This window comes from Eucyclogobius newberryi, unplaced genomic scaffold (genome assembly GCF_026437365.1).
Source record: "Eucyclogobius newberryi isolate DKJ021-1_F unplaced genomic scaffold, fEucNew1.0.hap1 SCAF_12, whole genome shotgun sequence".
Lineage (NCBI taxonomy): Eukaryota > Metazoa > Chordata > Actinopteri > Gobiiformes > Gobiidae > Eucyclogobius > Eucyclogobius newberryi.
In genome coordinates, this window is record NW_027315746.1 from 22,049,966 (window position 1) to 22,072,818 (window position 22,853).

General features: G+C 39.5%; 3 protein-coding genes across 3 annotated transcripts; all 3 read right to left on the minus strand.

The window, feature by feature from the left end:
* Nucleotides 1-2,049: 2,049 nt before the first annotated feature.
* plk3 (polo-like kinase 3 (Drosophila)) lies at nt 2,050-8,295 on the minus strand. Its single transcript, XM_072441457.1, has 15 exons — nt 8,018-8,295; nt 7,107-7,214; nt 6,916-7,032; nt 6,619-6,748; nt 6,391-6,478; nt 5,998-6,093; nt 5,713-5,911; nt 5,471-5,597; nt 5,188-5,303; nt 4,693-4,813; nt 4,519-4,602; nt 4,238-4,400; nt 4,021-4,150; nt 3,830-3,940; nt 2,050-3,739 (listed from the first exon to the last, which is right to left on the minus strand). Exons 1-15 carry the CDS (start codon nt 8,234-8,236, stop codon nt 3,542-3,544), a joined length of 2,007 nt encoding a protein of 668 aa, XP_072297558.1. The 5' UTR covers nt 8,237-8,295; the 3' UTR covers nt 2,050-3,541.
* A 1,112-nt stretch (nt 8,296-9,407) lies between these two features.
* Nucleotides 9,408-11,991, minus strand: cacybp (calcyclin binding protein). Its single transcript, XM_072441458.1, has 6 exons — nt 11,880-11,991; nt 10,926-11,136; nt 10,744-10,840; nt 10,333-10,432; nt 10,152-10,246; nt 9,408-10,074 (listed from the first exon to the last, which is right to left on the minus strand). Exons 1-6 carry the CDS (start codon nt 11,895-11,897, stop codon nt 9,906-9,908), a joined length of 690 nt encoding a protein of 229 aa, XP_072297559.1. The 5' UTR covers nt 11,898-11,991; the 3' UTR covers nt 9,408-9,905.
* Nucleotides 11,992-12,203: 212 nt separating this feature from the next.
* Nucleotides 12,204-13,961, minus strand: mrps14 (mitochondrial ribosomal protein S14). The gene is made up of 3 exons (XM_072440396.1): nt 13,877-13,961; nt 13,139-13,303; nt 12,204-12,543 (listed from the first exon to the last, which is right to left on the minus strand). Exons 1-3 carry the CDS (start codon nt 13,943-13,945, stop codon nt 12,361-12,363), a joined length of 417 nt encoding a protein of 138 aa, XP_072296497.1. The 5' UTR covers nt 13,946-13,961; the 3' UTR covers nt 12,204-12,360.
* Between the last annotated feature and the right edge of the window lie 8,892 nt (nt 13,962-22,853).

Sequence of the window (22,853 nt, forward strand, 5' to 3'; positions counted from 1 at the left end):
AGGCATCTTTCCAGTACTACGGCCCTCGTTCATTGACCAGAAGGACCTCAGGGCCGCAAAGAACATCCATTTATTAAGAGCAGATCAATGCCACCTTTGCAGTATTTAATATTCAATTTACATTTCATGTATGTATTTATTCTATCTATCTATTGTGCCTCTGTGTGTGTGTGTGTGTGTGTGTGTGTGTGCCTCTGTGTGTGTGTGTGTGTGTGTGCCTCTGTGTGTGTGTGTGTGTGCGTGTGTGTGTGTGCCTCTCTGTGTGTGTGTGCCTCTGTGTGTGTGTGTGTGCGTGTGTGTGCCTCTGTGTGTGTGTGTGCGTGTGTGTGCCTCTGTGTGTGTGTGTGTGTGCCTCTGTGTGTGTGTGTGTGTGCGTGTGTGTGTGTGTGTGTGCCTCTCTGTGTGTGTGTGTGCGTGTGTGTGCGCCTCTGTGTGTGTGTGTGTGCGTGTGTGTGCCTCTGTGTGTGTGTGTGTGTGCCTCTGTGTGTGTGTGCGTGTGTGTGTGCCTCTGTGTGTGTGTGGACGGGATGTTTTGATGTGTGGGTCAGGTGGTTGAGTGGGACGTGGGCATGTGAAATTGTGTTTAATAAACTGAAAAGATTTTGTTACTTTTTTGTATGAAAAGTGCTTTAAGAATAAAGTTTGATTGATTGATTGTTTGTCAGATTTAATTGATTTACAAGCTTAATGTCTCACATTATCATAATAGCTTATAATGAAGAACTTTTGCCAGACACAGACAGCACCTATAATAAAATAAACCGAAAATGAATTCCAATAAAAGTATGCTGACATTTTAAAACACCAAAATCTTTAACAGGCTATATTTATTTCCTTTTGTGTGCTTGTCTTTTTAAACATCCCAGCTATATTCTCAGTTGATTTGCAGAAAAATTCTCAGTGTGCTAGACACAGTGCTATCTCACATCCACACCGTTTACACCTGGGAGGTAAAAATCTGGCTCAAAGATGTAGTCAAGTGAACGTTGCAATTAAAGTTGAGGCATCAGCGTTTTTCAGTCTGAGCAAACCCATGCTTTGAGTCCTCCTCTGCTCCACTTTACTCTGATCTGAACCGGGAGGAGGGGAAGTTTGACGACATCTCACCCCCTTTTCCTCTGCTCTCTGTGGGGGTCACAATGGTACTGCCAAGTCAGCCTTGTCACTGTCAGTCTGTTTGGAGGTTAGAATGAATTGGCTCACACGAGGCCCGATTATGAGAATACCTTATAAGGCCAATTATGCTACATTTATATTCATTATCATTTCCTTCCTGATTCATATTTTTATTCACTGACTCATTTCATTTTTGTGAAAGTGAGCCAAACACTTAGTATGCTGTTTTGCTGTATGACATGATCTGAAAGTGTGTATCTTCTAAGGAGATACTTCTGAGATAATATATTTCCAAACCTTGAGTATGTGGTTTACAGCAACAACAAAAATACATTTTAGAAGCTATACCGTAGTTCTAGTGGTAGCAGCAATAATGTTAAGGGTTATGGAAGAATACGTCTGTTGAAAATGGTTGTGATGACAGCGATTAGTATCAACTTTTCATAGCAGGGTACAATATTGTTAATTTGAGAGAAATGTACAGGTCTTGGATAGACCAACTCTGAATGTAAGATTTTTACTCAAAGCATTTTGAACAAAGCCTTGACATTTTTCCCCCATCAGTGAACTTGCTACATTTGAGTTTCATGAATGCAAAGTCAAGAATGTGTCCCTTTGTTGCACATAGATTTGAACTTGTTAAGCAGGTTGTACAATTTGTTAACAATGTCACAAATGCCAAGCACTACACTCACTCTTTGGCAATGTACAACACTTTCACCATAAAAAGGTGAAACCATAAGAGTTATAGAACAGGTTTGCCCGAGTTACATAATTGTCAAGTGTTTCAGTGTAACAATGTCCTCTGTAGATGGCTCATCGTTCAGGTTACCACAATCTGTTTAATATTCATTTTTCATGTCATCGTCATTTACATAAGTTACTCATGCTGCCATCAGGCCCACTGTGTCATGTAAGACCAAAACTACAGGATTGGCTTTCAGTAAACGTTTATTTAATCCCATTTTCCCCCGAATACATTACATACAAAAAGGTGATCGGAATTGAACATTTCCTCGTGTCAAGACCGCGTTAAACATTTGCACAATAAATTAAAAAAACCCATGTATAAATAAAAATAAATAACAAGACAATATGTGCCAAAAATAAAGACTCTTCTGAAATTGGCAAATGGCTTTGAAAACACAATACTTGTACATAATACTTGCATTCCAGGTCACAGTTTTAGGATACAACTCTGGGTCAAGAAAAGCAATGTAAACCGATAAGGATTACAGTACAGTACAACGGAGTACAATGTTTTCTTTTTTCCGATATAGATATTACTGGGATATACATTTAGGATACCAGTTGATCTAAAAAGCTTATACCGGGTATGAGTGTAGTGCTATGGGGAGAACTTCTTTACAGTTCAAGAAGTGGGCACCCGCTTGTAAATCCCATCTACAATGTCGTTTGTATCCAGCTCGACATTCAGTTATTGCACTATACAGACATCCCTCCGAAAGGCACTTTATATCTCGCCCCCTCCCTCCTTTGTCATTCCCCTCTGACAGCACACGTGGCACACACATTTGGAACGCACTGTGAGTTTAAAACTGAAGCTTTTAAAAACTCAAGATGCTTATTTGGATAAAAACAAATTATAAAAACTGTGGTAGTTTTAAAAAAAAAAAAAAAAAAAAAAAAAAAAAAAAAGCGTACTTTCCGGATGAAAAAAGTAAAGAGTGAAAAATTGTGTTGATCCCCATTTTTTGCAGTGTACCGCTTTTGTGAAACTTGACTTCCAGTTATTCCTTAAAAAGTGATGGGGCAGAGTAAGACGTTTATACATTACTAAATGCTGGGAATGCTACGGTGCGTGTGGTTGTAGTGTGAGTCAATGGTTGGCTTTTCGAGTAAAGACCAAAAATGTGTGTGCGTCAAACGTCCAACAGGATTGTTTCCAACTGAGGGTAGGAGGGCCTCTTCTCTCACCACAGCCCTTTTCTAAAGCATCTGCTCGGTAAGACAACTTTTCCAGATCCACATGTAATTAGATCACTGCGGGGAAAGGCTGTCCTGCTGAAAGATCCCACAACTGATGCAAGCGATGGGAGAGTCAGTGTTTGATGCTTCAGGAAAAACCATGCTCAAGGTACTGGGAAAGGCTGGAGCTACACGACTGGTTGGTTGCTTTTGATGCATCCACCCAAGAAGCCAGTGGTTTGGAGTGAGAGAAGTTCATCCAGACGTCTCTTAATGAGGGATCCATTTTAGGCCAGTTCAGGTATTAAGACCAGAGGCAAAGCTGGCCAGGCACAACCCTTTAAGGAAACATCCGAGGTTTGCAGTGTGTTTTGACCCTTCACGCGTCAATGCAATAATGAGCTGCCTAAGCATCAGTCTAGGTGAAGATATTGCTCACTGTCCCACTGAATACAAAATCCTGCCCTTGAGAGAGACCTCAGAGAACAGGAGGGCCTCAGGCATCCATGTGATGCTGCAGCAGCTGCACCACATACCTCAGTCTGTGCCTTAGCTCCGAGGAGCAGCCCAGCTCACTCAGCATACTCAACAGGTACGTGTACGACACTCGCTCCCTGCTGATGTAGGTCAGCAGGTACACGTCATCCACTGACTTGCACAGGATTATTTTGGTGTGGTCTGTGTAAAAGTTCACCTGCAAAAAAACAACAACAATAGTTATAAAGCAATCAAAGTGTAGGGACACACTGAAGTAGTCAAAACAAGAACTCAAAATAATTCTTACCTGTAGAGTGCCATTGTTGAAGAGCATCACAAGTGCGTGGTCAGTCTTGACCCATTGGAGCAGTAGTGGAGGCGAACCAGAGACTTGTTCTTCACAGTGTAAATCACCACCCTAAAACAGTCAAGTTGGCGTTAGTGTACATTACTAAATAATTTGATTCAAAAGAGAACATTTTACTAGACTAGACCTACCTCCATGAGGTTCTGTTCCATGTAATTCGCCATAAGTTCTACGATTTGTTTCTGGCTTCGGAGCTGCTCTGGTAACGCGTTTGCAGCAAAGGTAAAGTGTTTGTTGTTGTTCAAGCAGTAATGCACTGACCTGTTTCAGAGAAAGAGAAACTGTTAAGGAGGAACATGGACGATTGCACTAGATTTACAAAAAAAAAAAAAAAAAGTAGACACATACCTGCGTTGGTCACCGAGGCTGAGGTGTGTTCCCTCATTGAACAGAACGCCGATGTTTTGGTTGGACAGTTGGTACCCAAAGCCATATTTGTTGGAGTAATCAACCCATTTAGTCACCCACAGGAAGGACTGTGGCCTGGACAGGCAAGGTGGGTTTCTTGTAGCTGTAGAATAGACAAAACATCATGAATAATAAAAAAAATAAAAAAAGACAAATAGGCACACACTGTGGACAATTTAGCCAAACTTAAGATGGCAGACTATGCATCATCTGTTGCTTACCTGCTGGCATGTTTGCCAAGCAGCTGTTCAGAACTTTCATGGCCACATCAGCAACAGCTGCTGGAGACAGCGCATCCTCACATGCTGGAGGGACAAAGAAACATGAGATCCTGTTAGCATGAGGGAACCTCCACTATTTGTACAACTGTAGCTTTTCAAGAGAGCCTTGCTTACGTTCAGAGCTGCTGGCCATGGTGCCTTTGAAAGAGCGGGAGATAGACTTCCTGGATTCTTCCTCAGCAGGGGTCTGCTCCAGAGGCACTGAGCTGACCAGCTGACCAGCGGGGGAAGGGGCCTGCGGGAAAGTCAACATTTAGCCCACCCATAGCACAAACTAATAATTCAACCATGAAACATCATAAAATTAGTTAAACTGTACAGTGAAGTCTGTGTCGCACACTCCTCTGCAATGCTAGGCTAAGTTTAAAAATAAACTAATCTTCATAATGACTTCTCATAAACAGGTACTTTCGAAGACCACATTGTTCCAACAATCTTATGTTTTTATTTCCCGCGTTGCAATCAGTGCAACAATATTAGCAATGTAACAAAGGCCCATTGAGTGATTGACTCCAAAAAATCCAAATAAGTTGACCAATTTATTTTTATACAGGTCATTTGTGATACTTTAATGCTTGTTAAATTTTTTTTTTTTTTTTATAAACATACCTCATTTGGTCCCACTGTTTTGTAGCTGATCTGCCGACTGATGGAACATTTTACAATGCCAGACACCAGCTTTGAAATGTCCTTGTCATCTTTGTCTTCAAAAGGAATCTTTTCCACTGCAAAAACAACAAAATTAATTCAGCTTGGACATCAGTCAACTTGTATCACCTAAAACAATCAGACGTGGAACAAACAGGACTGGCAAAAACCTCCAACTCTCCTCAGAATGAACGTAACCAACAGTGGCATTAGTTGATTTGTGACAGTGGTCATCGCTTCTTACCTTTTGCCTTCTTCTTGCCAAAGAGACTCTTTGCCATTTTTGTGAGGAATTTCTTGGCAGGGCTTGGCGGGTGGAGCTCTGGCACCATCACACAGCTACTGGGAGGGAGTTTATCAGGAGTGTAACCCTGAAGGGAAAAGAAAATTTGAATTTGAGGCCAAGGATAAGGAACGGAGCTTTTAAATAGTCCATCAAAAGAGTGCAATGCCTCATTTATCCATGCAAAATAAGCATTTACTCACTTTGGTGAAGAATTCATGGTTGAGAATTTGATCGAGGGTGAGTCTGTCGCTGGGGTTCTTCTGTAAGATGCTGGAGATGAGTTTCTGGGCTGAGGGTGAGAGCGTGGAGGGAAGGTTGTAGCGCACTTCTTTAATGCATTTGTACGTTTCTTTTAGGTCAAGCGTCTCAAATGGAGGGTTGCCACACATGAGCGTATACCTGAAGGAACAATTACAATATGAAATTGAGAAAACAATTGCCAATTAAATCCAGACATCCTCTGTTAAAAAAAAATTACAACTTACATGACACAGCCAAGCGACCAGACATCAGACTCTGTGCCGTGTCCCTGTCTGTTGAGAACCTCGGGGGCCAAATAATTAGGAGTACCACAGATTGTTCTAAAAAAAACAAAAACAAAAAACACATTAAATAATTTTGCCTAGCAAGTCAGTCATGGCATTGCTTGTATAGCCCATCAGCATTCCTTCATGAATCGTTTCTCATACAGATACAGTCAAACTATTTTCCAAGGGCAATTTCCAACTGCCACTTTGAAACCAGTTGAGTCAGGTGCTTAGCGGGAACGGCAGGTAGGGCAGAGAATGTGCCACGTGCCCATGTTATTTGAACTATGCAAGCCAAGGAAACATACCAGAGTACATTAATATTATCGTCCTTACTTACTACAAACTTACTTTTTCCTCTGCTCCACCGTTTCTAGTTTTGCAGCGAGACCAAAATCCCCCAAACGCAGCTCCATGTTCTCGTTCACAAAGAAGTTGCCTGTTAAAAAAAAAAAAAAAAAAAAAAAAAAACATTCATCCCGTCAGCATTCCACATATTCGCCTAAAGTCACTGCAGATTCCAGGGATGCTTTCATGCGTGAACGCATCGGGCTGCGATGTCATGCGTTCCCTACTCACCTAGTTTCAGATCTCGATGCAGGATGCCTCTACAGTGGAGGTATTTGAGGCCTGATATGATTTGTCGGAGGTAATACCGCACTTCAGGTTCAGTCAGTGTGTGTCTCGCCTTCCAGATGTGAGCCAGCGACTGCGGAGAGACAGGGGAACGGGGAAACTGTCAGCTCTACATCCATCAATGACCATACGAGACACTGTACAAGCTAATCATGTGGGGTTTATCATGCTGCTGATAAGATTAGACATTTTGTACACAAAGGCAGAGACTGTCCACTGTGGGGTTTTGTGGTGACTCACCTTTCGGCTGCATAGTTCCAGAAAGATGTAGATATTTTCTTGGTCTTCAAAATGATGGGAGAATTTGACTATATGCTTGTGTGAAAGGGATCTGTGCAAGTCAATTTCATTTGTAATCTGTTAACACAATGAGTTAGTCTGCATCCATTTACATAATTAAATTAATACATTTGAAAGGCACAATTGTATACCTTGTCTCTCTGGTGTGGCTTGGACACTCTGCTCTGTGGGATAACCTTAACTGCGTACATTTTGTTGTTTGAAAGGTCTGTCATTTCGTAGCATCTTGCAAAGCCACCCTTTAGAAGAAAAACAAATGGTCAATATCACAAGCAGCAGGTAGAAAACCTGCATTGACAAGCTTCCATCCAAACAAAGCCCAGAATATACCGCCAATGCTTCTTCTACAAAAGGCACTAACAATGTTAAATCCATCACCATGAACAGAAAAGCGGGTCTTTCGTAACCTTGAGCTGTAGTGGCACCTTCCATAATGACAGCACTGCATTTATGGTTTCATATGGTGTTGCTGGAGATGCCACACAGACGCTCGCGGACACGAGGACGAAGCAGACGGTGATACTGCATTCATTAGCCGTGAAATGGCCCGAGACGGTCCCGGCTCTGCGGCAGGGCGCACGGGGCGCTCTTGGCCGCGTGCCCGGTGCAGCGTCGATGTAAAATGCAACACGTTGATTTTTACCCCATTCATTACGTGAAAAACGCCAGTTCAAGACCTTTAATTATCGTAAATTAATTCGTGACGATGGATGCGTCGGTATGTGGAGGAAAAAAAAATATGAGTCTCGCGCGGCCACTCCAGTTTCATTGATGGAAATGTGAATGTATGGTCGGCGTGAGGTGGTGCCAATCATGGGCACACCTTGCGTCTGATTCATTCAGCGGTGACGCGCGCACACATGGGCAAAAATTGGCTTCATACAACACGAGGTCACTGGCTTTTCCTGCATTAACTACACACCAGGATTAAAAACGGACTGTCAGGCAAATTTTCACCCAGACAAATTAACAAAAAGCAGTCACGTTCCAACATTTTTTTAGCCGTTAAACGAACGAGCAAAGCGACGCGCGTGTCTCGTACCTTCCCCAGAAGCTTCCCTTTGCTGTAACATCGTCCAGATTTAGGGTCTGTGATCACCTGGGCGACCTCGGACTTGTGCTGCTCGCCCTTATTCCTGCTCGTCTTCGCCGCCGGGGCTGAGGACTGCGAGGCTCCGCGCTCGGGAACGGGCTTGAATAAATCCGCGTTCATGTTGTGGCACGAGAGACGCTGCGCCGCCGAGAAACAGCCGGTATCCATGGAGCGCGGCGGGGGCTGTGGGGAGTCACTCAAGCGCTGTCCCGTGTGTCTCCCTTTTGGCCCTCGAATTGTCACGAGTTGGTTCGGTTCGCGGCGCGTTCTGACTCCCACTGACCGACTGTGTCTGTTGAGTCTAGGAACGGCTCCGCGGGCTTTATATGCGCTACGTCACTAGGAAGGGGCGGGGTCACGTGGCGCGCAGACCTGAGTCCAGACATGTTCACGTCATCATCGTTATCGCATAAAGATGATAACGGTGCCGCTCCAGATACGTGAGGGAGAAACACCTTTTGGACACACGGATTAGTTTTCCATTTCTCTTTTTACGGTAAATACGGTCAAACACACCTACGGTAAATGCGGTGAATGCACCTTTTCAGCTGGCTCCCAACCGCCATTAGGAGTAACACAACAACGAGCCCCACTGATTAATCAAAGTGATGGGATTAAGGGACTGCAGAGGTCTGCCTGCAGGTCGACGCAATTTATAGCACATTAAACATGTGATATACTTTTAAATTATGTAAATAACCAAGAAAACCACAATGGGTCGTCTTGATTCCCAAATCGAGCCCCAGTGTATCTTTATCATCACAGGAAAATGATGACGATCTTCCCCTGACCACATTGAGCTGCTCTAACGGGATGAAACATGTAACAATCAAACGTCTGCTTTGATTTCAGCGTCATTTCCATGGAGCCAAACTCTGCTGTGCAAGTTCAGATGGGGTTCAAAATGCCTCCCATTCATTCTGCAGTGCTCCTTGATCATTTGATGAGATTTTCTAAAAATAGCAATGGTGCTGAGTGGTATTACCAGTTAACATTTGATCTTGGTCTAAAGCTTACAGAAAAGTCTGTTTGGTTGTAGATTAGAATATGCCAATATTTACCACTGACTATTTCATGGTTTGATTTTCTAACCTTTGAATCACTTGATTAAATCAACACTTTTGAGACACCTTTCAAGTCGACTGCTGTTGTGATTGTGAGCTCTACATAAATGTATTACATTGAAAATTAATATGCACAGTGCAACATGAATCACATCTTTGCCTCGTTGTGTGTATCTGGGTAAATCCACATGTATAAATGTTGGCGCAAGACTGCCACCTGCTGTCATCTTCTTTAACAAACATTGGAGGCAGAATGCTTTTCAAGGAAGAAACACTTTGGTAAATATATTCCTTTTTATTAGTTCACATTGTTTTGATTTGGCTAATTTTTTTGTTTTTTTTGAAGGAACAACCCAATTGAGTTCAGACATAATCCCTGTCAAACATTAACTATGGAACATATTACACAGTCATGATGGTTTGCATTTTATGGCAAAATCTATTACTTCTGAACACAGTCTATGGTTACAGCACACATAAGGCTGGATATTTTTTGGAATGGTGTTTGCTTAGTCATTTTCAAGGAATGTCTTAATCTATTTAAGGAATGACAGAACACACAAATGGCCTATTTTGCAAATACAGACAGTTGCATCATGCTCAGTTTCAGATATTCTAGTCGTTTTCCTTTTTCAGCACAGAGAACTTTATATGTAATAATGAGTAATGATATGTGTGTGATAAAGGCAATAGTAAGTAACTCTTGGTGTAGCGGGTTGTATCGAACATTTACTCAATGTTCAACCCTTTGATGGAAGAGGTGGGATTCAAGATCAAAAGTCCATCATGTCTCCAGCTCCGCCTCTTACTTTCTTCTCCTGGGATTCCGACCAAGCTTTGTTGATCGTCCTCTTCATGTCATCGTCTCCGTCGTCATAAATCTTCTTGAGCATGTTCATCAGGCCATCACTGGGCTCTGCATTGTCATCCATTTTTGGCTTACTGTTGAAGAGGAGCAAGAACATCAAGTCTTGTTAGGGCATGTCTTCAGAAGCAGTGTGTAAACGATCCTCACTTACTCTTTGTCTTTAGACTGCTTCTCCATTTTTGTAAGGTATTCCCATTTTTGTGTGGACTGTTTCTTGCACATTATCAGAAGCATGTCTGTTTTTATCTGTTACAGAGAAGAATGGATCTTATTTGGTCCAACAATTGTCCATTTATTACACTGAATTCAAGATCACTGTAACTCAAGCCTACCTTTTTGTAACAGTCCTTTTCGTTGATTTGATGCAACATGTTTAGAATAGTCATCTGGTGGTTCTTTCCATCGAGTTCCTTTACCAGCACAGAAAATGAACTGAAAAAGAACAAATATGCATTAAACGTGGCTTGCAATAGTTTGTTTGGGCAAGTCACAACTAAAGCTATGGCACATTTGAATGACAACACAATGTAATTTATTGCTCTTGTAAAACTCCTTTTTAGTAGAATATATAGTGCAACATATAGACAATCTCCTTGCTGCCCTGCTAGCTTTATATATTTTTGTGAAAAGAAACACCAATCGCTGTTTCCAATACAATTCAATAGCATGTACCTTTATAGGCATGAGGTAATCTGGTAAGGTAAGACTGACAAAAAATATGATTAGTTAATAATTAAGTTTACCTATCTGTAAAAGTGACATCAACATTTTCTGATGGAATTTTGTGCACATCCTTCAACGTGATGTAGATCTTCACAAATTTATCAGACTGGTCCCATGCTGCAGGAGAGAGGACATGTGTTAGCTTTTATCCTTAAGTCAACAGTGTCCTAAAATGTAAAAGGACATTTTATACTATGTATACCATAGTTTGTGATTTTAACTGCGTATGCCACTTTAGACGCTACTGAGGGATTCATGTCTTTTTTGGCAAGTTGCTCCTTCTGTTGTTTTTTGGCTGAGAGCTCCTTCTCCACTTTCTTTATCTCTTGTGTCAACACATCTTTAACTCGGTTTCGCTGGGCTTTCTCCAAAAGAGACCCAAGTTCAGTCAAGTCTGCCTCCAACTGATTGATCTGCAGGAGATTAGACAATTAGAAAAGTTAGTTTGAAAAATGCTGAGATATTATGGATCGATGTGGAAAACGTTATAAGGTTTTCACCAATATGTCTAACAAGACTGCCATCTACTGTCAGACCCCTGTCATTACATAATAATGGTACGTCACTTTACTGGCATAAGATAAGATACAAGTGAATCAAGTCTAAGAGGTTAATAACATTTGGAAATAATCTTGCATTGGCTCGTTTTAATGTCAATGATGTTGTTTTCGTGTAGAAGTATGTACGACTGAACATGCTTAGGTTCATATTATTTACACTTCAGAATTTGTGAGGACGAGGATACATAACAAATCAAAAGAGGATGACATGCTGATTTATAGAAAGGATAAAATCTACATTTACTTCACAGTTAACACAGGTTTTATCTCGTCTCACGTGACATCGCATAGATTGGAGTTTTCTTTGCTAGAACATTCCAGACTACGACAATGCGACACAATCTGGTGCATATGAAAGTAAAACTGCTGGAATAAAGTAAATGTCACTTAAAACGGCAAATAACCCTGATTGTCATTCACTATATGGAAACATGAACAATCAGTTTAGACTATCTTGATTGAATGAAGACTTGATTGAATCAGCTTGAAGCTAGCTTACATGGGACCATCAACACCCGTGCGCTCTGAGCAATGGACACAACTTTTATCATTTGCCTCATCTCAAACACAATACACGAAGGACATATCTGTTTTACCTGCTCAGTTGGATCCATTGTACTTCTTTATTTAACAGATCGATAACAGGACGTCCTGCTCTCCACACAACGCACGCGTCGGTTTCTTCTTTTCTGGTTTCATATTGGCAACGACACATATACTGCCCCCTACTGGAATGTAAGTGAATGTACCCAAACAGGCATACATATTATACTAATAATATATACAATATACAATAATATACAAACTTAGGAGCCTTCACTAATACAGTCATAAAAATAGTCAATTCATGTAACAACATTTTATTATTGCATTTAAATTCAATTGACATTTATTAGACGAGAAAACCTATTTACAGAGAAAATGATAATGTATATTTAGCATGTATTATTCCGTTAGCGGTCAATAAGAGATGCTTCACATCTATGAAGGAAAATTAACATGCATTACATTGTGCGCATGTGAATAAACCAAGATGAGTTTTCAGAACAACCAATCTCTTTTCTAACATTTGTAACATCACCATCTTGCTCTGAGAATACCAGACATCTGGTTGTGGTCAGCTAAGTGACGGAAGACAATTCGACTGAGTCTCCATCTCCGCTTCACTCCTCTTGGTCTTGAAGTCATTATACACCGATTACGAATCCGCACAGGGCAGCTGTCTCTGGGTAACGCAGCAATTTCCTTATCTGCTACCTCCTGCAAAAGCAAACATCAAAACCACTAAGGAAATATATTTAATTAATATTTTTGCAATTAATGATTATTTTAGTAACGTCAGTCGACTAGTCAGCGACTATTTCTATGTTGTACTGTGAACATTTTTACATGTATGTATTCAAACACATGATGCTTAAGGCTGAAATATGGGGACTGAAAGATCCTATCTTCTATCTACAGAGAATATTTATGAATTAAGTGGCTTATTGATCAGAAGTAATTTATTATTTTTTATTATTTTGATTAAATAATGCCGTTCGAGGGGGAACTCCGTTCACTTAAGTGGAGAACGAGGGAAGTCTCTTGCTAAAATATGTTATAAAGTAGATTGATTTGTGTAAATTGTCCAGTGTTCCTGTGAATAACAAGTCAATAATGCGATTCCGGACCCTAAAACAGCTTTTTAGTCTGTGTAGAACTTATTTTCTCTCGAGGTCAGCAGCCCTATCTATGTTAACGAATGCAACAGAAAGTAGGAATAAGTCGATGGTGGCACTCTGGGCAACTTCCGAAATAAGGTGAATAGTCCAGATAACAAGACGTTGCATTCCTTCAGTATTTTATGGTCTTGTACCTGAAGTGTCTTAGGCAGGATGGTGTTTTTTCTGATTGCATTGATCCGCAGTCTCTCATCAGCATAATCAAAGGCCATCTGTCTCCTCTTCACATCTCGGAGCATCCTCCAGTCCACGTAATAACCTCTGACCTGCTCCACAGCCACCCAGCAGCTCCTCAGGACCTGCACAAAAACAAACAGCACTCGATCAGTTCGCCTTTTGTCAAAATTTCACATGGTTGAGTAGCTGCTTTTCTTTTTTTAAGATTGAAATAATGTCAGCTTGCGTAGTATTTATAATTAAATCACATTCACAATATACACAAGGAAATGCATTTTACTTAGAATGAGACATTAGCCAATTCAATACAGGAACAGGAGGAGGTTAAAAAGGAAATCCTTATTGTTATGTAATGTTGCATGAGCAGCTTCATTATTTTAGACACAAGTTTGAAGGTAATTCTTGATTTATATGGTTAATATTTATAATAGGGGTCTATTATTGGAGCACAACGCATACATTTACTATGAATTATATTTCTACTGTTTGTGATAGAAGTAGATCATTATATTATCCGGCACTATGTTGAGTCTGTTGATCAGAACAGAAGACATATTTATGTCCTCTTGACTTTAGCCAGACGCTGTGCGGGGCAACACAAATGCAACAGTGGGACATTGTGATATCACACAGACCATTTATGATAAAAATAATAGAAGAAACAATGGACAAAGAAAAATAAACTCTTTAAATACCTGTTTTGGTGCACATAGAGAAGAATAAAGGGCATTTATCCCTAAACTTGTCACACGGCGGACCGCCATGTTTAGTCTGCTTCTTCTTCTTAATGTTGTGGTGTGAAGTGGAGCGTGGTGACCCCTGCTGTCCAGATGCAGTACAACAACTCTTGTACTTAGCACCTTTTTTCGTCTGTTTTAGGCTCGACAGATTTGTATTGACAAGCTCATCGTTTGCTATAATTAAATCAGATTATCTCAACATTTTGCGTTGCACCATAGCGAGTTCAAAGATTATATGTAAATAAGAGGGTTCAACATTTATATATTTTCCATGTATCACCCACATGGGAGCTACACACGCACACTAATGCAAGAAAAAGTCAATGAAAGTAAACTATTTTAATAAAATGTTTTATTCAGTTTCTCCAGTTACCTGCAGTAAATTCTAAATCCTATAGAGGGCAGCAATGCACCATACAAAGAGGGCACACGCTTTTACTCTATTGTGTATTTATTTGGCGATCCCAGCCTAAACCATGGGTTTGTAGATTTCAAATGATAACCAGACAGTGTACTGTAAATTATTGAGAGAGAGAAAAAACAAAACAAAAACATTGATTTGTGTTCTTTCTTTTAGCCATAGTGTCAACAACATCTTGCTCTGCACAGATCTGACCTGTAATTTGACCTGGTGCAAAACCTGCTAATCTCCATGAAGATAGGCCAGATATGTTTAATGCCATCTTGTGGAACTTTCCACTCAAGGCAATGACCTCTCTATGGAGAAAGGCAGGTGCTGGACCCTTCACCAGAGATTTACAGACACCACTTACTGCACATTTATTCAAACACAAAATGTGTTACCTGACCATGCAGTCAAGATGCTCTACAGGCAAAAAACAGATCTATAAGGTGAAATCAAGCAAGCTCTACATACTTTCAAACTGAAATCTATTTATGCTTTACCAGCAATCATAATTTTCACAGAATAATTGCTGCATGTAAAACATTCACCACTATATCTCCTACAGGCCCTGATAGGGAGAAGATGGCTGATGTCTTCACTTTGATGAGACGGAGATCCATGTGCACTCCGTCTTTGAATTCCTCACAGCCATGTAAGCTGATATGAGTCTGTTCTGCCTGCGGTGTTAACAGCGGTAAAATATAAGTTAATAAAATTTAACCGCTTGGCCTCGGCACCTCAAATTAAATGTTTTTCTATAGGGACTATGGCGTATCCTGGTTCAGATGAAGGATATAATCACACAGACATTTTCCTTTGGTCGCTCAAATATGTGATGGCATTCTTCATGTGTTTTCATTTCCAGCTGCCTAAACAGAACCGTTCAATAGATCTATACAATAATATTGAATTGTCCATTTGCACTTTAAGTTGGTATTCTTAAAACATATTTTATAATGGGTTAAAATTTATGAGATGGCACATCTCTGTTATGCAGGCTTAAATCATACATCGAACATGTAAAATATGTGAGTCATTAACCTCGGTATTCTCACCGCACATTTTAGCCATGTTGCCATGTTATTAAATGCTGAATATGGGAATGATTGTGCAGTAGATTTAATAGCCACCATGAATCAAAAGCAAAAGACATTGCCCATTGGTTTAGACAGAATTTTCACTCATGGTGCAGTTATATTTATACTTTCTCAAGAATAATTTATTCACTAACCACTCTTTGACAAGTTGCACACTTTTTTTTTTTTTTTACAGTGATGAAAGTACAATTCTTGTCACAATAGCTGAAGCAGAAACCCTCCAGTTAGTGGGCTAATTCTACTGAACGGACGGTAAACCAATCATATCCTGTGAAAGAATGATCACCTACATTGAATGTTCCTATTATTTAATTTCATAATTGATCAATTTGTCCCAAGAAAGTGAAGAGAACCCATAAAAAAATAACACGCTGCCTCTTATTCAGATTCATAAATAAATTAGATTTTAGTTGTTGGAAGTTGCATATCACTAAGTGGCCCCAAGACAGCATTTAACTGATGCCTATAGATCGGAAAAAGTCACCACAGCTATAGACTTACATATACTAACATAAATACATGCATATAACATACAGTAGGGGGAATCTCAACTCGCATCGTTTACGTTTTATTTAAACTACATGTTCCTCTCTGTTGCCGAGTACAATGGCAGCCTGTACTGACACATTTTTTTCAAACACTACACAATATTGCAGTGAATGTGTTAAAGTAATTATACGTGCCTTTAAAATCCCTGCTCCTACCATGAAACCGCAATGAAATGCACACAGGTCCAACGTAACCGTGAGACGTTTCCTGGACTCTGTCATAGACTAAAATAAATAATCTTTCTGTACACGTTGTAAAGCTCACAAGAAGGAGTCACTGGAGTTTGGACATGGCATTAGCTGAAATATGAAAGATATAGTCACGTGTTACAGTATGTAAATTCCATCTAATAAATCCTAGACAAAGCCAGCCATTCAACCGTTCACAGGGAACCATGATTGTGGAAAATTTGAGGAACTTATAGTTTAATAGGAAAAATGTAAATCACTAAAAATGCGAGCCCATTCAAATAAAATAAAAAACAAATAATTCTTGTGACTTCTTAAGGATACTGAAACCCTGAAGATACTACCAGTAGTATTGCTACTAATTAATTGCACTATTGCTACAGCTACCAATACTACCACCACTATTACTCTGTGAAAATATACTGTAGTAGAATAGAAATACCACTAAAAGTACTGTAAATGATACTGCTAGAACCACTGGCAATACTGATGCCCAATGCAAAAGTTGAGTATGATATTAAGTTTTGTTTTACAACTAGAACTAACCTATCTCCACATGCATTTGTTATTCTTGACCGCTTCTTTTGCCGTGACTCAATGTATGTATCTAATTTAGAAGTACAAATTCTCTACCTCACAACCCTAGCCAAGCAAATACTAAAATACTAGATATTAAAAAAATACTTTTATTGAAAGTATCAATCAGCACGCTCCACATTAGTCCAGGACATTCTTGCAGAGAGTCATCATTGTCCTTTTGACCCTGATACAGCCCATTTAGTGAGAGGTCGTGACCTTATGGGTGACGGGGGACCAGCCCAGCTTTCCAGGTTCCAGGAATGTCTAGTCTTCCCCAAAGGAAACAGGTTACAACAAGCCCATGGTCAAGTTTAAGGAGAAAGTGGTTCATATTTATTAGCCCTAACTGTTTATGTTCAAGCAGGTCCAAGTTTCTAATCTGATTTATTCTGACACAATATCACATGCGTTTCTGGCAACAACAGGAAACAATGAAAATCTAAGAAAGTGTCTTTTGGAAAACTGGATCACTGGTTGTATATAGAAATCAACTAAGAAAAGGGATATAGATAAAGAGGGGAACAGACACATCTGGGATTATACTCAGTGAGGAGACCACCAAGGTGAAACACAGCACACACTTTGAAAACAAACCCGTGTGACCCAGGAGAATCTGTCGGTGGGTAACTCGGGGTGCTGTTTTACAAAGACGCAATCATGTACCTCAAACCACTGATTTACAATGTGTTGAGTCATACAGCCACTCGCCTCCTAATGTTACTAACAGAAAACTGACTAGTTACGCAATACGTCATTAGTCTACTCACACCACATCTGCAATTATAAGGACTAGTCTCTGGTTCATTTTTGGAATGGGTTTTGACTTCAATTGGGCATTTGCTTGTTCAGCATTAAATGTCCATCAACTCAGTGAGCATATTGCCTACTACACTTTCTTTATACTTTAAAGCCTTTCCAGGGTGGGCAAGGACACGGATCACAGGGCAACTGAGGCCTTGTTTACATTCAATACAAGAGGTACAGAAGTACTATTACCTATAAACCGCTCAGACCAGTGGTGGAAGAAGTACTCAGTTTTGTTACAGTATTTCTGTGAGGAAATACAAACAAGGTATTTATTAATTCCTTCATTTTCTACCGCTTGTTACCGTTCGGGGCTGCGACAAATACAGTATTTAAGTATTCAAATAATTATTTTTTAATTTTCATTAAAAAAAAAAAAGTAAGTAAAAGTACCTGTTTAAAAAATATTTTAAGAGAAAAAGAGTTTTACGTGTTATATGTAGTAGTAGCTATATGTATTTGGTTAACAAAGGTAATTTCAAATCAGTGTCTTAGCTGGGACTTGACCTCAACTTTTAGGCAGAATGTCACCATCAACATGGTTAAAATAACCCTTCAAGTACAATTTACTTTTCAGTCCAGTTCAAACGTTTTGGAGTAAAAAGTATAGCTACTTGGTCTCAACTGTAGCAAAGTCAAGGTAAAACATATCCACTGTAAAAACTATTGTACAGATACCTAAAAATGCTACTTAAGTGCAGTACTTTTACTTTTGTTGTTCGTTACTTTCGCCCACTGCTGCAGCGTCTGGAAAAAATAGATTCCTAAAATGACCTGCACCTCCCCCTGACCCATGCCCACAATGCTCTGAGGTCAGTGCAACGCAGTGATTTCACTTTGGAGTTCTTGCATTACTGACACAAACAATTCCCTGTTAAAGCTAAAGACAGTTTCTTATTTACAAAGCTGCCTTCATACAAGTATATCCTCCGTTTGGAACATAAGATTTGTGACCATACTGTTAACAAAACATAAAACCTTATTGCGGTGAGCTCCCAGGACAGGAGAGAACCTCAACGTCCAACCACCCAACGTTACCCACAAAGCTCTGCTGTGTGTACAATGTGGCAAAGGCATCAAAGACACATAGGACCTTGAAAGTTCCTTATACCATCAAACTTCCATATGGCATTAGTTTATTTTTCCTTAAATGAGTTAGATTTTATCTGCCCTGTGTCGCTCTAATCTGATTCAACATCCAACAAAGTCACACATGGGAGAAAATACAAAACAACCTCCAGACATTTTGAGCATGATGCAAAATGTCTAAAGCTTGCGTCTAATCAGATTTGGCTAGTCTTGTAAACACCATACGCCTCTAATCTACGATAAAAGGTATACTGATGTAAAAATGACTGGCCCAAGTTTGCTAAATTAATGTAACCTAATGACCTGAGGACAATACGTGCCTTAAACTGATTTCCTCTGCTAAATTCACAGGCGCTGTTTAGAATAGCTGTCAGAATGAGTAGCTCCTGTTCATGTCAAATCAGCTTTTAAAATCAACAGTTTCCAGATTTACAGAGAAGCTGCAATCAGTGAAGTTTGGCCTGCCCTCTTAAGCCACTTTGTTAAGATTAAATACACCATATGTTTCACCAGACTCCAGCTCGGGGTAAAGCTACTGCAGCAGCAGATGCAGTAGAAGTTGCTTTATCATCTTCTGTTTAACTGTGAGATATGAAAAAATCTGGCTAAATTCTTTTCTAGTAGCACACATTTCTGGTTATTTTAACTAGAAATATGTGAGCCTCGAGAGGGTGAATATTTATCTTAGCCTTGTGTAAAAACAAGATAATATGAAAGAGTTGTAGCTTGAGTGAGAGAGAGCGCAATAAATTCATTTTTGGCTTGAGCGTGACGTAAAAGTGAAATCTAAAGTATACCATAGGGACACGTCAGTAAGAAAAGGTACGGAATGAAGAGGTTATAATGGTGATTTTATTGTAGTGGTGTGAATTTACTGCAGGTAAGTCAGGTTTAAGTCATTCTGTAGGCGTTGTTGCCAGGATTCCTATACACGATTGAAACACTGAAACATATGTACAACGGCAGAGTACAATGCCGATGTTGTCATGTGTCAGTGTGTTATTGTAATATGGAGAGAAATTGTTCCTTCATCAGGCCACAAATGTCCTTTATTTAAGCTCATTCAATTTCGTGGGACAATTCTTGTTGCATTTTATCTACTGCACGCCTCAGAGGCCTGTGTCAGTTTCACATGTAAAACAAATTCACAGCACACAAGCCATGACTTTCCATTATTCTCCATAAAAGACAATAATCCCACTGGTGTTTGACCAAAGCTGGAGGCTAAACAATAACATACACTGCATTTTTGATCATGTTCCCACAGCCCAATGTCAAAGAAAAGTCATGAATATCATTTCTATGAAGGAAACATGATAAAATTTGACCTGCTGCGATTCATCCCGGTTGCTGTGTTTATTGTGGGGCTCAAACAAAGAGACTTTTACAATGGGAAACTGCACAAAGTCTAGTAACATTGCTGACATATTCGCACTGGCTGCCCCATAAAGTGCTGTAAATGTCATCACATCGCACTCAGACACTTTATCAATACATTTGCAATATTCCGACTTATAGTACACCGTATACTGGAGTGGAGATGGCTCAAAAAGGGTGAGACATTTGATCAACATTGCAGTATAACATGAATATAAAATGAATGAACAGCTAGGTCGTTAACAGATAATAAATCAAAATCATGTTATAAAGCAACACAAAAAGAGAATATTTAGTATCTTTTATTTTATTAAAGTGATTGCCTAAGTTACATTTAAACTATTTTCTTTCTTTCTATCACTTCTTTTCCTACCTTTCTGTTGGCTGGCTATAGAGTAACTGAGTGTGTCCCAGTTTTAGTTGCGATAATAGAAATAAGTGGGTACATACAAAACATACTGAAATCAGGCTTATTATTACATCCGTGCAGACGAGTCGCACTGAGAGAGAGCGTTCAAATAATTAGTCTGTTGTGTACGTTTTACATTGAGCCATAATAGTAAAAAAAAACACCTAATAGTTCCCTGCTGTGTGCTGCACTGCTGTTGTTTACTGCTCCTGACACACGATACTCCTTAAGCGTAATGTTATCTCTTCTCCTCTGCAGCAAGATCTTAAAACCAACATTTGCTTATATCTATACAATGCTGTGACATACTTAATCTGAGGTAAATGCTAAAGTAATCTACACATGTGGTATAGCATTGATTTTGCTTCCTCTCAAACCTAAAAACAGTATTTCAAATCAAATCATGCTTGTCATTGTCACAGCTACCATATCATTGGGTTATTCTCAGTTTAATATTGTCACTTTTCTTTTAAATAAAGTAAACAGAAAGTGGTAATGTAAAGCAAAAAGATCAAACTGCATCTTTTGTGTCATCTAGAATTTCTCCTGAACAATCCTGCCTCCCGCTGCGCCGCTGTAATGTGACACCGTAGGTATATATTTGGAAAGAAGTAGCTGTAAACTATATGCTAACCTTGACACCTCGCATTCTGACATCAACCCTGAGCGATGGATGATGCTACAGTATCTTACAGAGGAGATACCAACGTGATCTTCTGATACAAAATGGGAAAAATATCATGCTTTTATTGATGTTTATTGGTTTGAAAATGTACGCCGCTTGCTTCCCGACGCTCCAAAGTGGTGTGCCACTCATCAAAAACACTTACAACATATATCTAAAATGTGTTATTTTTTAGGATTGGATAAAAGCAAAATACATACTCTACTCTTATATCTCTATGTTTACCAAGATTGCGAATATGCTTTTAGCACCAGCACTCAAACTATAAACATGCATATTTCTTCTATTATATGGAAGAAGATTTGTCAGTTGTCAGTTTAAATCACAAATTTCAAACTTGGCTCTGAAGCGTTCTGTTTGGAGCTGCAAGATTTATTGCAGTTAAAACAAAATCATATCTTGAATGGTTACAATTACAGTAGCAATGGTCTTTTTCAAACAACAAAATATCCAGTTTCAATTATAAAACCTGTCAACTCTGTAGTTTAGACTTTTATAAACATGGATTCTTGTTTTAGTTTGGCAGTTCATTTCATATTCCAGTCTGTGTTCTAATGTCATTGTTGCTCCTAGACATTATTATGTTTAAAACTGGCAAAATCCTGATCTCAAATGTCAGATTATGTCAGATTATTCAGCATTTGTACTCGGGTGTTAACACCAGTGTGTTTAAAAATCCAGCCAACTTTTGAACTTGGTTGATCTTGGTTGAAAACAGAACTGGAGACAACATTAATTCACAGATATTGAATAGGTAAACTTTCTTTCACTTTTTCGTCTAAAACTGAGATATAAAGAAACAAACATGTACCGCAAAATCCACTTTAATTCGCCAGTCCGTAACGCACGTTAGTAATTATGTCCATTGAGAGAAAGTGTCATTACACGCTCACCTCTCCTTTCATTGCAGAGTGCAGAGGGGCAGGGGGAGGAGACGGGACCCTCCCAGACGACCTGCCCATGGCCCATAGGCACCGGGACAGCCCAGCTCACATAGGAACTCAGAGTCTGACCGATAGCAGCCAAAGAGGAGGTCAACAGGTGGTACAGTGGAGTCCAGTCCTGCAGCAACAGTTCAGCGAGGCTCAAGGGTAAGAACACTTTACTCTTGAACCAATTTAACTAAGATAAAGGTAACTATTAGGTTAAACATTAAACACAACTAGAACATTCTAATAGGCTTTATTAATTATGTACAGCGTGCAGAAGTTTTGTCTTTTCTTTTAGCTTGTAGTGAGAAAGTGTGTTGTGATACATCTTCTGGTGGTAGTAGAAGTAGAAGTAATGGGCCGAAGATGGCTTTTTAAATCATGAATAGTTTCACTGGATCCTTTTCTATCCAGTGTTTTATAAAATTACAAAGCTTAGGACTCTATCTATAGTAAGAGTTTATATATTGCCCCTGTGAGATAGATGTAGTGTCTTAATGGAAAGAGAATATGCTGAAATAGAGCAATGTTCAGTTGAAGTGTGGGAACTGCACCATGCAACTGTGTTGCATGGTAGAGTTGCTTTCCAAGTTTTGATTCAGCTTGCTTACTTTTGTCTCTATTCTCCTTTTATTCTCCTTTTATTGATCAATACTGTATATTTTGCTTTCCCTTACTGATTTCTCCCCTTATAACCTCTGTCTGTCACCGCCTCTGCATTCAATCACTCCCGGTTTTGACACCTGGAATTTATCAAATGTCACACCATTGCAGCGGTTGTAAGTTCATATTATATGGCAAATGAAAAACCAATGTGAGT

What these genes read in the sequence shown, in the direction of transcription:
- cacybp (XM_072441458.1), bottom strand. An exon ending in AGTTAAAATCACAAACTATG is followed by an intron (nt 10,841 to 10,925) that starts GTATACATAGTA and finishes TCTCTCCTGCAG; the next exon opens with CATGGGACCAGTCTGATAAA. An exon ending in AAAAGGACTGTTACAAAAAG is followed by an intron (nt 10,247 to 10,332) that starts GTAGGCTTGAGT and finishes TCTCTGTAACAG; the next exon opens with ATAAAAACAGACATGCTTCT.
- plk3 (XM_072441457.1), bottom strand. Translation starts at nt 8,236, where the DNA reads ATGGATACCGGCTGTTTCTCGGCGGCGCAGCGTCTCTCGTGCCACAAC. An exon ending in TGGAACTATGCAGCCGAAAG is followed by an intron (nt 6,749 to 6,915) that starts GTGAGTCACCAC and finishes GTCTCTCCGCAG; the next exon opens with TCGCTGGCTCACATCTGGAA. An exon ending in TGGTCGCTTGGCTGTGTCAT is followed by an intron (nt 5,912 to 5,997) that starts GTAAGTTGTAAT and finishes TTGTTCCTTCAG; the next exon opens with GTATACGCTCATGTGTGGCA.
- mrps14 (XM_072440396.1), bottom strand. Translation starts at nt 13,945, where the DNA reads ATGGCGGTCCGCCGTGTGACAAGTTTAGGGATAAATGCCCTTTATTCT. An exon ending in CTCTATGTGCACCAAAACAG is followed by an intron (nt 13,304 to 13,876) that starts GTATTTAAAGAG and finishes GTTTTTGTGCAG; the next exon opens with GTCCTGAGGAGCTGCTGGGT. An exon ending in TCCTGCCTAAGACACTTCAG is followed by an intron (nt 12,544 to 13,138) that starts GTACAAGACCAT and finishes TTGCTTTTGCAG; the next exon opens with GAGGTAGCAGATAAGGAAAT.